Source organism: Tachysurus fulvidraco, chromosome 16 (assembly GCF_022655615.1).
Source record: "Tachysurus fulvidraco isolate hzauxx_2018 chromosome 16, HZAU_PFXX_2.0, whole genome shotgun sequence".
Taxonomy (NCBI): Eukaryota; Metazoa; Chordata; class Actinopteri; order Siluriformes; family Bagridae; genus Tachysurus; species Tachysurus fulvidraco.
In genome coordinates, this window is record NC_062533.1 from 4,359,312 (window position 1) to 4,374,137 (window position 14,826).

The 14,826-nt window shown below is 39.6% G+C and overlaps 1 protein-coding gene across 6 annotated transcripts in view; it reads left to right on the plus strand.

Annotated features, from left to right (window-relative positions):
• The first annotated feature begins 355 nt into the window (after positions 1–355).
• The window catches only part of kita (KIT proto-oncogene, receptor tyrosine kinase a), a 28,714-nt gene continuing 14,243 nt past the window's right edge, over positions 356–14,826 (plus strand). Inside the window, exons 1-10 of one of the 6 annotated variants that reach the window (XM_047801851.1) lie at positions 356–594; positions 6,241–6,501; positions 6,911–7,210; positions 7,345–7,484; positions 8,042–8,210; positions 8,918–9,116; positions 9,214–9,329; positions 9,663–9,777; positions 10,539–10,723; positions 13,613–13,719. In XM_047801851.1, the coding sequence (XP_047657807.1) occupies positions 540–594; positions 6,241–6,501; positions 6,911–7,210; positions 7,345–7,484; positions 8,042–8,210; positions 8,918–9,116; positions 9,214–9,329; positions 9,663–9,777; positions 10,539–10,723; positions 13,613–13,719 (1,647 nt within the window). In that variant the 5' untranslated portion in view covers positions 356–539. The remainder of the gene's footprint in view (positions 595–6,240; positions 6,502–6,910; positions 7,211–7,344; positions 7,485–8,041; positions 8,211–8,917; positions 9,117–9,213; positions 9,330–9,662; positions 9,778–10,538; positions 10,724–13,612; positions 13,720–14,826) is intronic. The other 5 variants (XM_047801846.1, XM_047801848.1, XM_047801847.1 and 2 more) reach the window with 5 other exon arrangements.

Consider the following 14,826-nt stretch of genomic DNA (forward strand, 5'->3'; position numbering starts at 1 on the left):
TGGGTTTGAATTAAATTCTGGAATTGTGTCCCAATGAACAGTTATTAACGGGGAGGGTTTAATTATCAGTCACTTTTATTATTTAATTATTCCACTTCCCTCAAAATGAAAGTAGACGCTCAGGGCTACTTTGACACCTTGTAATTTGTGCGTGTCAGGACTCAGGTATGACAAGGCACGTAAACACACACACACACACACACACACACACACACACACACACACACACACACACACACACACACACACACACACACACACACACACACACACACGCTTAGTGTTGCAGGCGCCCCGCCTATATTCCTCAGACTCCTAACGTTACGCGCGGCTTTGTTGGGTAGAAAATAGCGCGGCTCCTTTAAGAGCGCAACACGCCTCGCTCCAGAACCGACACTACTGTGGCATAAGAGAGTGCACAGGATAACAAGAGGACATAAATATATACACACTCACACGTGCACACACACACACACGCACACAATACTTACTTACATACATACAGACACCCTAAGAGAAATCTAGATGGAATTATAAGAATGGAATACCACTGGTTTCTGTTTCTTGTCGAGTTACAGTTTCTCTTCCGACCAGGTAAGCTGCTGCTTTTTAAAAAAAAATCAGCTATACCTTAACTTCTTCTTTTACAAAGTCTACATGCTTTCCATTAAAAATAAAAATAAAAGAAGTTCACAAGCATTAATGCGTCACGCAGTCTCCGATTTGTGTGCGCAAAAGTGATTGAGTGTGTATGATCTGGCTGGAGATAATAGTGTGTGTGTAAACGTGCTTCTCGAGGTGAATGTGAGCATGGTAGATGAGGATAATATGTGCACCCCTGGTGTGGGGAAAAAATGGGAGTTGAATTAGTCTGGAAACTTCTCTAAAAAGCTTTAACACCTGAGATCTTTCAGCACCAAAGTGATGATGAGTGCACGAGCTCGTTCAGATGGAATTTAACACAGGAGTGTGAGAATTAACACCTGTAATGTTACTTGAGCGTGGTATTTGTGGCATAGACATATTGAACGCTGTGCATAGATTCAGACTTCTGTTCAGACACTTGTTGCATGCGGTGTAGCTCTTTTGCTCCGTTTGCTTAACATTATGATCTGTTTCTCTCTCTCTCTCTCTCTCTCTCTCTCTCTCTCTCTCTCTCTCTCTCTCTCTATATCTATCTATCTATCTATCTATCTATCTATCTATCTATCTATCTATCTATCTATCTATCTATCTATCTATCTCTCTGTGTGCGTGTTTTGAGCTCACGGTGTGTTGAGTTGAGCAGTTACTGGAGGAGATCGGAGAAACCGGATATTGGCGTGCTTAGCCGCGGGGAGATAACGTAACGTAACGCAGTGCAGCTCGCGCTGCTTTTCAGTAAATAATTCATGACGCGCGCGCTCATGTCCGCTCCGTGCATCACAGTGCGGAGGGAATGAACAAAAACATTCAATAAAAAAAACAATAAAAAAAAAAACGGTCGCTTATATGGTGACTATTGTTTGGGTCACTATAAAAAAGTTCATTGTGACTGGTACTAACAGCTTACGAGAGTCTTGATTAGTTCTAGGTGAATTCTATATTTATGGAACGGGCGCGTGCTGACTGTAAGGTGAATGACATCATTATTTATTATTCACTTATAATAGGACCGTTATCTCGTGGCACACCTTGATATTCATTTCGATGCATCTTTTACTATTCAGATCGACAGTGTAGCTTTGAGAACAGTGTTTTTTGTGGGTGATCTGTAGTTAATGCTAAAACCACCATAGTCTCTCAAATAAACAAAGGCTCACGTGTACATTTGCCTGCAGTTGGTGTGTATCTTTATCCTGCCAGGCAAAGCCACAGGGGCCCAAATGAGTCAGGAGGCCCCAAAGCCAAAGTCGTATTAACTAACCAGAGTTAAGGGTCCAAACTTCTCCCTGAAAAACTGAAAAGTACTCTACACTTTAACATGAGCCTCTATCATTGCACCTTGAAAGTGAGTGTTAATCACTATTTTCTGCAGGAATATAATTGTTATTGATGTCATTTAACAGTGGGGCCTTTCGTGCATTCGTTCCCAGGGGCCCATTGTTTCTGAATATGTGAATATGATGCCCAAACGTTAAAGAGTAAAGGTTTAAATATAGAACTACGTGCACAATTAAGAAAAAAGTGTATATATGTATATATATTGTATATTCTAAAGGCACAAAAAGTCTACACCACTGCGTAACCATGATGCAGTTCAGTGCAGTTTCTTTAGTTTCTATCGTTCCACACTGAGCAAACAACAACAAATGAAGAAATGTTAAAAAGATTGTTTAGATTATCACAACTACAGCAACACAAATAGTGCGAAATGTTCTTTAAGGAACAAAAACCGGTTCTCCAGAAGAACCTTTTCTAGCATGTTTATTTTCCAGAATGTTGCCAGATAAGCCGCAGGCTGCATTATAATGATCTGACTTCTTGAAGATAAATGAACTGAAATGCTTTAATAGTTGGAGCTCGTTCAAGGAAGTAGTGTTTTGCTGTAGTGCAGAACTCAGAGCGCACATCAAGAGAAACTGGTTATTTATGGCTGTACCACCTTCTCGCTCAAACGACGACATTAAATCTGACAGTACAGGATGTCAGAAGGCGTGCCAGATCGTAGACTGCTTAAAAAAAACTTTAGACATCCATAAACAGGCACAGACAAATCAGCTATTTATAAACTTAATTGAACCGACAGCTTCAGCACTGCGGCTTGGAAATTGATGACACTCGATGGGAATTGCATTTAAAAGAAATAAAAAAAAAATAAGCCTTTTTTTTTACTGTTTACTTTGCTGCTGTCTGATTAGCATGCATTTTATTTTCTCTTTGAAACTTTGGCACTAAATCGTTCCTATACTTTGACTCCTGTTTTTGGTTTTTGCATGCACGCGCTCAGTGCAAAAGGAAAGGCAGCGCGAGCGCACAAGGGACAACGCACACAGAGCGTGTTTTCCCTTTTGCCCCGGGTGACATGTCGTTAGTACAACAGACATAAAGTCAGAAAACAGAAATGTGGACGCAAAAATATATACGTGGTCTCGTGCATGTAAATTGCTCATGCAAAAAGTTTGGGTTAAACTGGAACAGTGACTCAACCTCAGATCTCCAAAACTAATGCGCTTGTGTCTGAATGACCACAAATCCCAACACCAAGCTTCAAAATCTAGTGAAAAAGGTTAAGGTTAATGCATATGGGTTTGGTTTGATTGGTATCATGATCAGGCATCCAAATACTTTTGGTGTTTAGTGTACTGTACTTTCATTTGAATCAAGTTATTGAGGTATTTATTTTGTCGTGTTGATGTTGCTCAAGCCAACAAAAAGGACTTCATCTAACTACTAACACTGCACAAAATTAGCTGAGTTTGTTTTACCACAAAGTAAACTCAGTTTGGATTGGACATGTTTAATAATATTAAACACTAACAGTTTATTTGTGTTTTTATGTATATGCGAGGGTGTCTATGTCAGATCCTCTGCTTCAGTTACACAATTCTACCAAATCACTTGTCACTTCACACCACCATAATCAGCCCATCAATCCTCAATGTCTTAAAAGATGAAGCACTTTTTGTGACATCAACCTGTTTTAGTTATCAGGCAACAGATCTCATTTAAACACTTTTTTTTAACTGCAGTTAAAATTGAAATAAGGATAAGATTCTAAAAGAGTAAAAAAAAACCTCCAGAATACTTTTTTGTTCAATGTGACTGTCAAAAGTCCGCATCACCTTTTGGGGCTTGTTACTTTCTGTTTTGCCATATTTTTGGTGCTCAGATGGTTCAATCATCCATTCTGAGCAGTTCTACCAATTTAAGAGGAATTAGCAACAGTACGGTGTTGCCTAAAGTCTAATCCTTTAGGCCAAAAGTATGTAGACACCTGATACCCACATGTGGTTCTTCGCCAAACTCTTGCTACAAAGAAGGAAGTGAAAAATGTCTTTGTATGATGAACCATTTTCCAGTTTTCCTTCACTGGTACTAAGAGGATTAAACCTGTTCCAGCGTGATGATGCACACAAAGTGAGCTTCAGACATGAAAACCATTAAGAGGAAGAACTTGAGGGTCCTGCACAGAGCCCTGACTCTGACTCAACCCTACAGGACACCTTAGGGATGAAATGGAACACCGACTGAACCCCAGACATCCTCACCCATCATCACTAATTCTCTTGTAGCTGAATGATCACAATTCCTCACAGGCATCCTCCAATATCTAGTGGAAAGGCAGGGATTAAATATGCAATGGGATGTTCATCCAGCAACATATAAATGTGACGATCCGGTGTCACCGGTAAAGACACCGCTAGTGTATTTATTTATTTATTTACCGATTTGTATCTCTGATATAGTTAGTACAGGCAGATGTCTGGTCTTTGTGAATCTAGTCTTTCATCCCATTACAACTTTTCTCTCAGTTTTTTCTCAACCTTAGCTATTAGGACAGTTGATTTGAAGAGACTTGAAAATGTCTTTTCTATCTGCATTAGATGTCAGTTGTTTAGATGCGATGTCTGTCATGCTTAAGCCGCCTTCAAGGGTCTTTTAGTCTCTGCTGTTTACAGTCACTCAGTCATCACTCCACTGAAAAGAAACGCACCCAACAGGAACCAGTCAAATCTCACAATAGACATTTACTAAAAACCAGGAACTTCTAAACCAGAGTAAATATGCTGTAAATATAATCCCAAAGCACACATGCTGAAATAACTGCTGACATATTTAGTGTTGACTCTCTCTCTCTCACTAAGTCTCGCTAACTTTCTCTCACTTTTTCAAACACACACACACACACACACACACACACACACACACACACACACACACACACACACACACACACGTACGTACACACATACATACCTCTGCATAGCAGTGAGCCATTTTCTACCTCATCCTTCTCTTTCGTCACCTTGTGATTACAATAATTACTAAGTACTAAGTAGAAATGCTTACTCATTAGCGATGGTGTATTTGAGAATCACTGAAACACTTAAAGTACTGGATATAAAAGCAAATGCCAGACCGTGTTCTTGACTGTTTATCAGCTTATCAGACATCGAGGATGAGGAAGTTTAATTTATTATGGACAATATTTGCTGTCTGGTAGTTTTCTGTAGTAAACACGTCACACCAGCTTCCGTGGCGTATTTGGACAGAATATTGGCAGCCAAGAACACAACAACTCAATACCAATTTTAATTGAAATTAGACCTGTTTAACTGCTTTCTAATAATCCATGTCCAAAAAAAAAAAAAAAAAAAAAGAATGCAGGGTAACTGTGAGTGTGACCGTTTACTCCGCACGCATGGTTGCTGTTTGTTTGCTGTTGTACCATATTGTAAAAAAATATGATATGCCATGATATCCTTCTGTGCAAATCCTTGTTCAAACGTTTGTATCCGTGTTATGACTCTTCGGCTTGTTTGTCAGTCACATGCGAGGCGGATTCAGTTTGACAGGTTAGACATGCATGCGCTTTACTAAAGATTCAAAGAAGGGACTCGTAAACAAACATATTTATGAATACTACTATGAAATCAGATGAAAAATACAACCTAGAAGGGCTAGAGTTTGATGGGCATGTTGATTAGTAAATGGAGTAAGACATGGCATTTCCCTTCTTACTTTGCCAGACATGTTTGTAAGCTACTTAAACTGGAGCATGTCATGGCAAAGTAATTTGTCATAACATGCAAGAGGAGCTTCAGTCACAGCCAAGGGTATGGAGGAAATGAACTCTCACACACACACACACACACACACACACACACACACACACACACACACACACACACACACACACACACACACACACACACACACACACACATACTGTAATATGGATCATGTTAGAATGATTCTCATAATTGATGAAGATTAGAAATTGCTGGGTGAAAATCTCGGTGAGAAATAAAACAAGCTGCTACAGTATGTAAACATGCTTCCCAACTTGGCTCAGGTGAGACTGACAATGATGAACTGCAGCACGGTACAATAAAGTTTACAAAGCGCTTTTTTTTAAACCACTTGGGAGCTTTATATGCTGTAAATGAGCTAGGATATATTTTTATTTACCTTACATTTTTTCCACACCACCGACCTACCCAAGGTTTAATACAAAAACCCTTAAAGCCCATTTGAGTTCTGCACTTTTTTAAATTCCCTATAGAGTAATGTTTGACCTGTTTGACCAATTTATAGGCAGTACCAGGCCTGTAATTACACCAGACGGATCCCAGCTCGCGGTGCAGCTGCATGGCCAATTTGTCCTTCGTTGCCATGGTGAAGCACCCGTGCGTTGGATACGGGAAGATCGTCCAACTCGGACGATAAAGGAGGAGAAGAGGGACCACCACCTGTCAACCATCAATGTGACCAGAGTGACTCCGCTGTACCGGGGCAATTACATGTGCTTGGAGGAGTCCACAGGACAGAATAACTCCATTTATGTGTATGTTACAGGTAGGTGAAGCTCATAGTATTTGTGTGTGTTTGAGAGGAAAGCAAAGAGATACCGTATGTCTGAAATAACTCATATCTGTGTGACAGATCACAAATCCCGCTCTTGCACATGTGTACGAATAGATGTGTTTCATTTATTAATAATTCTTCACTTTAAATCCAACGGATCCCAACATATCCCTAAACAGTAACCGTCTACTGTACAAATTGCTATGAAATGGCATGGTAAAAGGGTCCCATTGGGTCTTTTATATCCATCTTATTTTGTTTCTCTCCTCACACTCTTTCTCTCTAGCATTCAGCCTGACTCTCTCTCTCTCTCTCTCTCTCTCTCTTTCTCTCTCTCTCTACTGCAATGTCATGTCTTAATCTTAGACCCTTGATTGTGTTTCATTGGTTCTTGATTTAGCCTTCCTCTTAGCAGATCCTGACAACGCCTTCAGAAAGTCCATTATCACTGACATCATGGCTGGGGCAAGAGACACTGCCTCAATCCCCTGCCTACCCACCGACCCCAGAATGGTTAACCTGCATTTGGAGACGTGTGACGGAGAGCCACTGCCATCCGGGATGAGGTACAGCGCTAGCATTGAGACAGGCATTTCCATTGTGAAGGTCCAGCCCAACTACAAGGGATGCTATATCTGCGTGGGAACTCTGGGAGACACGACTGCACAGTCTGTGCATTATAACCTTGATGTGCGACTGGGTAAGAGACACAGAAAGACAGAGACAGACTTTTCTCTCTTCATGCACTATTAACATAGATCCTGTCAACGCAACCTAGCAGTCTATGTAGAGTATTTGTTCTGTTAACCTTTTTTTGTGCTGATTGGCTGTCAGTTCCAGAAACACCGCCCCGTATTTCACTTCACGAGCGTGACAGGGTGCTTCGTACCCAGGGCCAGAGACTCACCCTGACCTGCTCCACTTCTAATGTCAACAGTGATATAAAAGTTAACTGGGTGCCACCTCTTGGAGTGGTAAGAATGCAGGCAAATTCTTCTGTGCATAACTGTACCGTATTCTGTGCGTGCACACACACACACACACACACACACACTCATCGTTTTCATGTAACAACCCATTTACACTTTGCATATTAACTGCATGTTTATTCCACGGCACAAAACGACATTACAGCTCTAAATAATAATGGCACTTCAGCTGCTTTTGATCTGGAGCTCTTAGGAAATCATATTAACTTGTAAATATTTTCCACATGCATTTTAATAGTAGAGAAATATTGTTCCGGGAATGTAAATCCTGGTATGATGCAAGATGTTGCAACTTAATACGCTTTAATGTGTAATACAGTGGCTCGCTGATACAGCTAATCTTAACAGCTACAAACGGAGCCTGAAATGAATAACCTGCATTGTTATCATGTTACAATTAGATTTCAAGAGAATTTCTAATAGAGTTAATCAACTCCTACATGCAAATACAGCATTATAACTTTTGCAAATTATGTTATGCACGTTAGCGTCTGTTAGTTTTGTACTGACTCTGGGGATACGTTCTCGCTATGGTTCTACAGGAAGCATCCGTCGAGCAAAACTCGCAGCTTTCGACCGAACCAGTCATGCACAGACGTACAGCCGTCCTCCAAATAGAAGCCGTGACGACCCGGGATTCGGGAAGGTACCGCTGTGAGGCCAAGAACTCCGCAGGGATTAGTAATGAGACGGTCTGGGTGGATGTCTACAGTAAGGATAACTAACAACCGATACACAAGATACACTACAACATTTTACATTTTAGTCTAGCTTTAGTTTTAATTCTCTTGCAGTCAGCTGCATGGTCTTCAAATTATTTCCACTTTATACACTGTACGATATTTCAAGATGGTTATCAACAAGAACTTAACAAAAAAGGTTCATCTACTGCCTTAAAACTGTGAGTAAACTCAATGAACTCACGTGGACACAAGACGGTGGATTCATTTCCCTTTCATATTTGAGAACCTGAGCTCAAAATCTCCAAAAACGTCTCATGACTATAACTAAAAGTTATAAAGAGGAAGTAAGTTCACCAATAACTGAATGTGGCGATCATGGTTTACAGAGGGGTTTTTTTTGTGCCCACATCTGTGTTCATGTGGATTTTCACTTTCAAACCAAAGAAAATACTGAGTTACACAGAAATAGTGCAGGTTACTGTATGTTTCCATACCTAAATACCATAAAATAGAAAGGATGCAATGAGGAAATAATATTTTGGTCTCGTATTACGTAGGAATGTAAATACCTACGTAAATTGAGACCAAAATATTATTTCCTCATTGCATCCTTTCATCCTTTTTCCTTTTACCTCAAGCAGCAATAGAATTTCATTTTCAAAGCGACTTGACCTCTTCAGTTTTTCTATATATATATATATACAGTATATAAACTGAATGTGTTGTCTGTTTTAGGGAAAGGCTTTATTAACCTGACCCACGTAGACAACAGGACATGGAGGGTGCGTGAAGGACAGAGTCTGTCTCTGCGTGTGACTATGGAAGCCTATCCTAAACCACACAACTTTAACTGGAGCTACAATCGAAAAAATCTCACCAACACGACTGACCACGTTATCACCACTCACTCGCACGCGCACAGGTATGCGCACGAGTACGTACACGTCTTCACTTATCGGCTTGGTGCTCCTGTTTTGTTTTCCCTACCTGGAGGGATGGAGATGTTTTATTGTTGTTTCTATCTTTTACAGTTATCACAGTCAGTTAAAGCTTGTGCGTTTAAAAGTATCAGAGAGCGGTGTCTACACTTTCCTGGCCAACAACGGTGACGCTAGTATCCGCCTGACATTCGAAGTCCATGTCCTAAGTAAGTTTCTAAGAAACAGATATAGCTGTGTTATGCGAGAGGAGCCACTTGCATGTCGGTTCTGCTTCGGTGAATCACGTGACTCACAGCAGTGTCCTACTCTGTTGTTACTACAGTGTCAAATAGCACAGAGCAAACAGAAGTATGTACACACTTTACAGATGCGATTGCTTTGTTGCACCGTCGGCTGTTGTATGCAAATCATCTAGCTTCGATTTTCTTTTAGTTTAGTTGACCATCATGTATCACGGATGCAGGCTCAGACTTGAAAAAGATATTGGTTTTATTCCCACAAAGCATCTAATCACTAAATCCTTCGTTTTTAATCTGCAGGTAAACCAGCAATTGTATCTCACGAAGGTCCAGTTAATGGGCAGGTGCGCTGTGTGGCTGAAGGTTATCCCCCACCTCAGATCACATGGTACTACTGCGATCAACCCCATGCCAGGTAAACATGCTCAAAGTTTGTCAATTATTCATTGTACAGTACACATTCCTGTGCATTGCAATCTTCTTTACAGTGAAAGCACACGGATGGAAAGTAAGTACTATGTTACTGAAAGGAAAGTAATGGGTCACAGTGGTGTTTATGAGAACATCGTGATTGGTCAATGAGCGTATCGTGATCGGGCAATGAGCCGGATGGCTCAGAGCAGTCATGTGAGTTTAGAAGATAATATAGGAACAGTGTGTACTTAGAGGGACAGTTATTCTTAGATGACACACTACCGAGTAAACACCTGGTGTCCCGAGCAAACCAAACACTAAACCATAACGTTCATATATAGTAGAGGGTCAATACAAGTATAATCAGTATCACTATGTTAGATTTGAAATCCTGTCCTTCTTCTAATAGTATCAGCAATCAGTAATGGTTAGTGAGTGCAACAGGATGATACTGTACCAAGTGTTGGCTAATGTATCTGTAACCGTGCAACATCGCTTGACCCCATTCCTTGTTAATTTGTGTTAAGTGTGTCGGTACATGAACGCAGGGACATCACACAGACATTCAGCACTTTTTGTAGGGTTGCGTGTGTTAATTACAACAACAACAAATCCTTTTAGGAACTATTGAAGCAAGCTTACATTGTGCATGTATTCATGTAGTAACTTGTATGTAGAATTATGTAAAGTATGTGTGTGTGTGTGTGTATGTGTGTGTGAGTGAGGTCATGACTATAGTTGATTGCTTATGTGATCCTCTAGGTGTTCTAATTTGTTAAATGCCACACAAGAGGAGGAGGACGTTGTCACCGTGACTATGACTAACCCACCCTTTGGGAAGGGAGCGGTGGAGAGCCGCTTAAACATCACCAAGAACAATTACCCCACCCTGGAGTGTGTAGCTTCAGCCGAAGGCGAGATTGTCTACACGTTGTTTTCCATCAGCGGTAAGAACACAAACAATCATGAACACCCTCCTCAGACAATAAAGCACACACCCAGTTAAGAGATAATTCCAGACTTAAAACCAGTTCTATGTGTAAAAAACAACAGACAAGGTTACCAGGATCCAAGGTGACCAATCCCCAGGACATCAAATGAAATGTTTGTTGTGTGTGTGTGTGTGTGTGTGTGTGTGTGTGTGTGTGTGTGTGTGTGTGTGTGTGTGTGTGTGTGTGTGTGTGTGTGTGTGTGTGTGTGTGTGTGTGTGTGTGTAAATGTACTGCTCTATCCTTCTGGTAAAAGGTAGTACAGAAGCAGTAACCCAGTATTCAGCATTGTTAGTCTTATGAATACTACACTGTAGTTAGGGGTTAATAAGCCTGAACCGAAAACATAGAAAATCCAACGTTTAACGACACTTCTGCATTAACCGCGTACCTCAGTTAAGCATAAAGTTAAGCATTAACAGCTCGTTGGAGCTTTACATTTTAGTCTCGTTTAAAAAAAAAGGTTCCAATAACAAAAGAGAAAATGATTTGTAATTATTATCATCAGCTCCAACGATTTATTTTACAATGATAAAGACTAAATAAGTTCATTATGTGTAATGTGACAATTATATAAGGACAAAGTACCAAAATAGAGTATGTTATCTTTCTGTTTGAAGATAAGTTCAGTAGATTTACCTGCCATGTGACTAACGAACTGGGGATTGTTAAGTGCAAAAATTTGCATACCCTTAGGACGAAATTCAGGAAAAACAACGAAAAAAGTTCGTGTTAGGTTTCAGATGTTTTTTCGGTATCATACTGTACTGTATGTTACCAAAAAAAAAAAAAAAAATATATATATATATATATATATATATATATATATATGTATATATATATATATATATATATAATTATATTTGGTAAAATTTGCATTTAGGTCTTTGGTATAAACATAAACATGCCCTCTAAGTATTCGTGCGGGCCACCAGTTACCTTTCGAGCTGCCTCTAGCCTCTTTGCCTCAATCCTCTTGGCAGTTGTAATTGGGAGGATCGCAAAAAAATATCTGTTATAATCTCGATAGATGTCATACACTGCCTTTTTTTAATTATTAAATAAAAGACTGGAGACTAAAAGCACTATTGTAGAGAACGTTTTCTTTCTTCTCGAACGTTTTCCGTCGATTTTGTTGTGATCCTGTTTCAGGATACACATTTTTAAGTTCTTTGGATTTCCTTTTTGTGTAAACATTGGAATCGAAAAATACATAACAGAAACCAGACCAGAAAAGATCGAAATCTTTGTACTGAGCTGCATAATTAGTTTGTGAAGCATCCGTGCGTTGAACTTTTAAAGCTTAATGCTTTTGTAACCTCTTTGTCCAAGCTATCATTTCCCGTTTATGTTCAATTCTATTACAAACTGTCCACAGCAGCCGAGTAGCTGGCTCGGCTTCGTAATAACAACCATAATTCCGTTCTGCTGTTGTTTTGTTTTTTGATTCATTCAGGCATTACACCCCATTGAATTTCTCTCTGATTTATCGCTCGCTTTCTCACACTCCATCACTCTCTGTTTCTGCTAGCTACTTGGCTGGAGATTTTCAACATCTCTTAGCTTCATCTGTTCCTTCTATCCCATTCATTATGAATAGAGTCACAGAGAAAATGTCCCAGATGTCATCTGTTGTTTGTATTTTGTAACATCAAATTTTTTGGCAGACTGTTTAAGGCATCTGGCCAGCTTACCTCTCCATTCCATTGTGTGCCTTGCTTGTAGTGAAACGTTTCAGGGTACAGAACACTGTTTAGAAACCCAGGTATGATCATGCCTCGTCAGAGCGAGGCGATTTATCGCGCTGGGCTGAATTTCTTGTTTATTTTCATGTTACAAGCACCGATTGAGTAACATGTACTGTATATACTGCAAGGTTAAGCAAAGTTAATCCGAGTTTTACTAGAATTTCATTAGACATTTGTCTCAAACCATAATCCTTATTTTTTTCCAAATTGGATTATTTTTTTTTTTGTGCTTGGAGACCTCAAGTTTCTGGAGTGCTTTCAGGGGGTGGAGTCGGTTAGACGTATTTCCACTGGTGTATATTCAGGGCTTTGTGTGGACGGGGCTCCTTGAGTCTGTTTGGCTGTAATAAAGTATGTTAAGTCAAGAAGGTCTAATGTTTTCAAAGTTTAAACTTCCATAACAGACCCAAGTACCATGATGAAGATGTGTGTGTGTGTGTGTGTGTGTGTGTGTGTGTGTGTGTGTGTGTGTGTGTGTGTGTGTGTGTGTGTGTGTGTGTGTTTGTGTTGTAGGAAAGGGACGATATGAAGGCACTGTACTTTAGGCACAGTAGGACAATGGAGGGAGGGATAGCGAGATAGATGGAGGGAGGGGAGCAGATAAAGCCAATGACCGGTTTACAGGGGATTATTTCCTGCAGAGTCGGCATTCTCTGATTTGAAATGGAGAGAAAGCTTCTTATGGCTAAAGAGCTTATTACACCTCCAGTACAAAGTAGAAAAAACAATAACACTCAAACACACACACACACACACACACACACACACAAAACAGATCCTAGCAACGCAGTCGTTGTTGGGAAACGTGTACAATGTCGTAGAGGAAAAAAATAAACAAGCTGGAGTTTGTATGTGATTACAGTATGCGATTATCGGATCCCTGCGTAGATAAGGGAATTGTCTACAAGTAACAGTTACTCTTAGGGTTTGATTAGACTTTATACACCCTTACGTTCTTTCTGCCTATTTTGTGTGTCTTACAGTATATGAACCAAAAAAACAGGCCAATCTTGCATCTCACCCTCATGTTAATGTCTATCAGCGTTCTCTTATTCTGATATGTTTTTGTTATTGCTTTGTCTGTTTTTTTTTCTCCCAGAACGTTCTGTTCCTCATGAGCTTTTCACTCCATTGCTGATTGGCTTCATTGCTGCAGCAGCCATCCTTTGCCTCATCCTGTTTTTTCTCACTTACAAGTATATGCAGGTAAGGCTGAACACATCATACAATTCAGAGAAGAATGAATAAGTAGTGAGATTACAGAATTATTGGCAGGGTGACAGTGCTGATTTTTTAAGAATAAAAAAAGTTGAAGGTTTTTTTTTTCTTTATAATATCATTGATCATTTGTATACGGAACAGCGTACCGCATATATGTATGTATATGGAACAACGTATATGTTTATTATTATTTTGACGAAATGTCTTTGTCATTTCCCGATCCACGGCGGTGCTTAATATGAAGCTCATATGAAACTCGGGACTTTAAGAATTTGTACATTTGTGGCTTTATCTAGAATATTATCACAATATTTGCATAGAAATATTTGCATAGAAAAAAAACAACACAAAAATGTTAGATTCTATCACAAAAGTTTCTTCAATGTATCTTCAAAGTCAATGGTGACATCAAACCCATTTCTGCTCTCTGAGATACCCCAAAATGTAAAGCCGTTATCTTTAACCATTAGAATTCTGTGGTTAAAAACAAAAGTATATTTATTTGTTTATACTGACTGAAAATGTCCCATAAGTCCACTATCATTGTGCTGGTACAAAAGGATATTACAAAATTACTGTCTGTGATTTTATTTACTAAATATAACAGGCTATAAACTGCTATGTACAAAACTAATCGTACTAGGGTACCTAATAAACAACCAAATGATATTAAGGGTATTCATGTGTTCTCCTGAAGATAAAAGGGAACCATGAATATTAACAAGCTATTTAAGCCTGACATTGTATAGAATATTATAAATTCAAACCAGATGTAGAATTATTTATGTGTTTCCAGGTCAATTGTGGTTCTCATTGCAAAACACATTGTTTTGCCCCATGAGGGAATCCCTGGGGGGCGATTAGATCACTTTGTAAACCGGCACTCATGATCTTTTATGTGTCATCCATGGCAGCCTTCCCACTATGCATACGAATTCAACAGCAACAACAAACAGACACACAAACACATTGTTACAAACACACACACACACACACACACAAACACAAACACACACACGCACACGCTTAGTTTGTTATAGATTTACAACTTTATAAGATTGTCAGCACAGACATATTTAATCAGCCATCCCA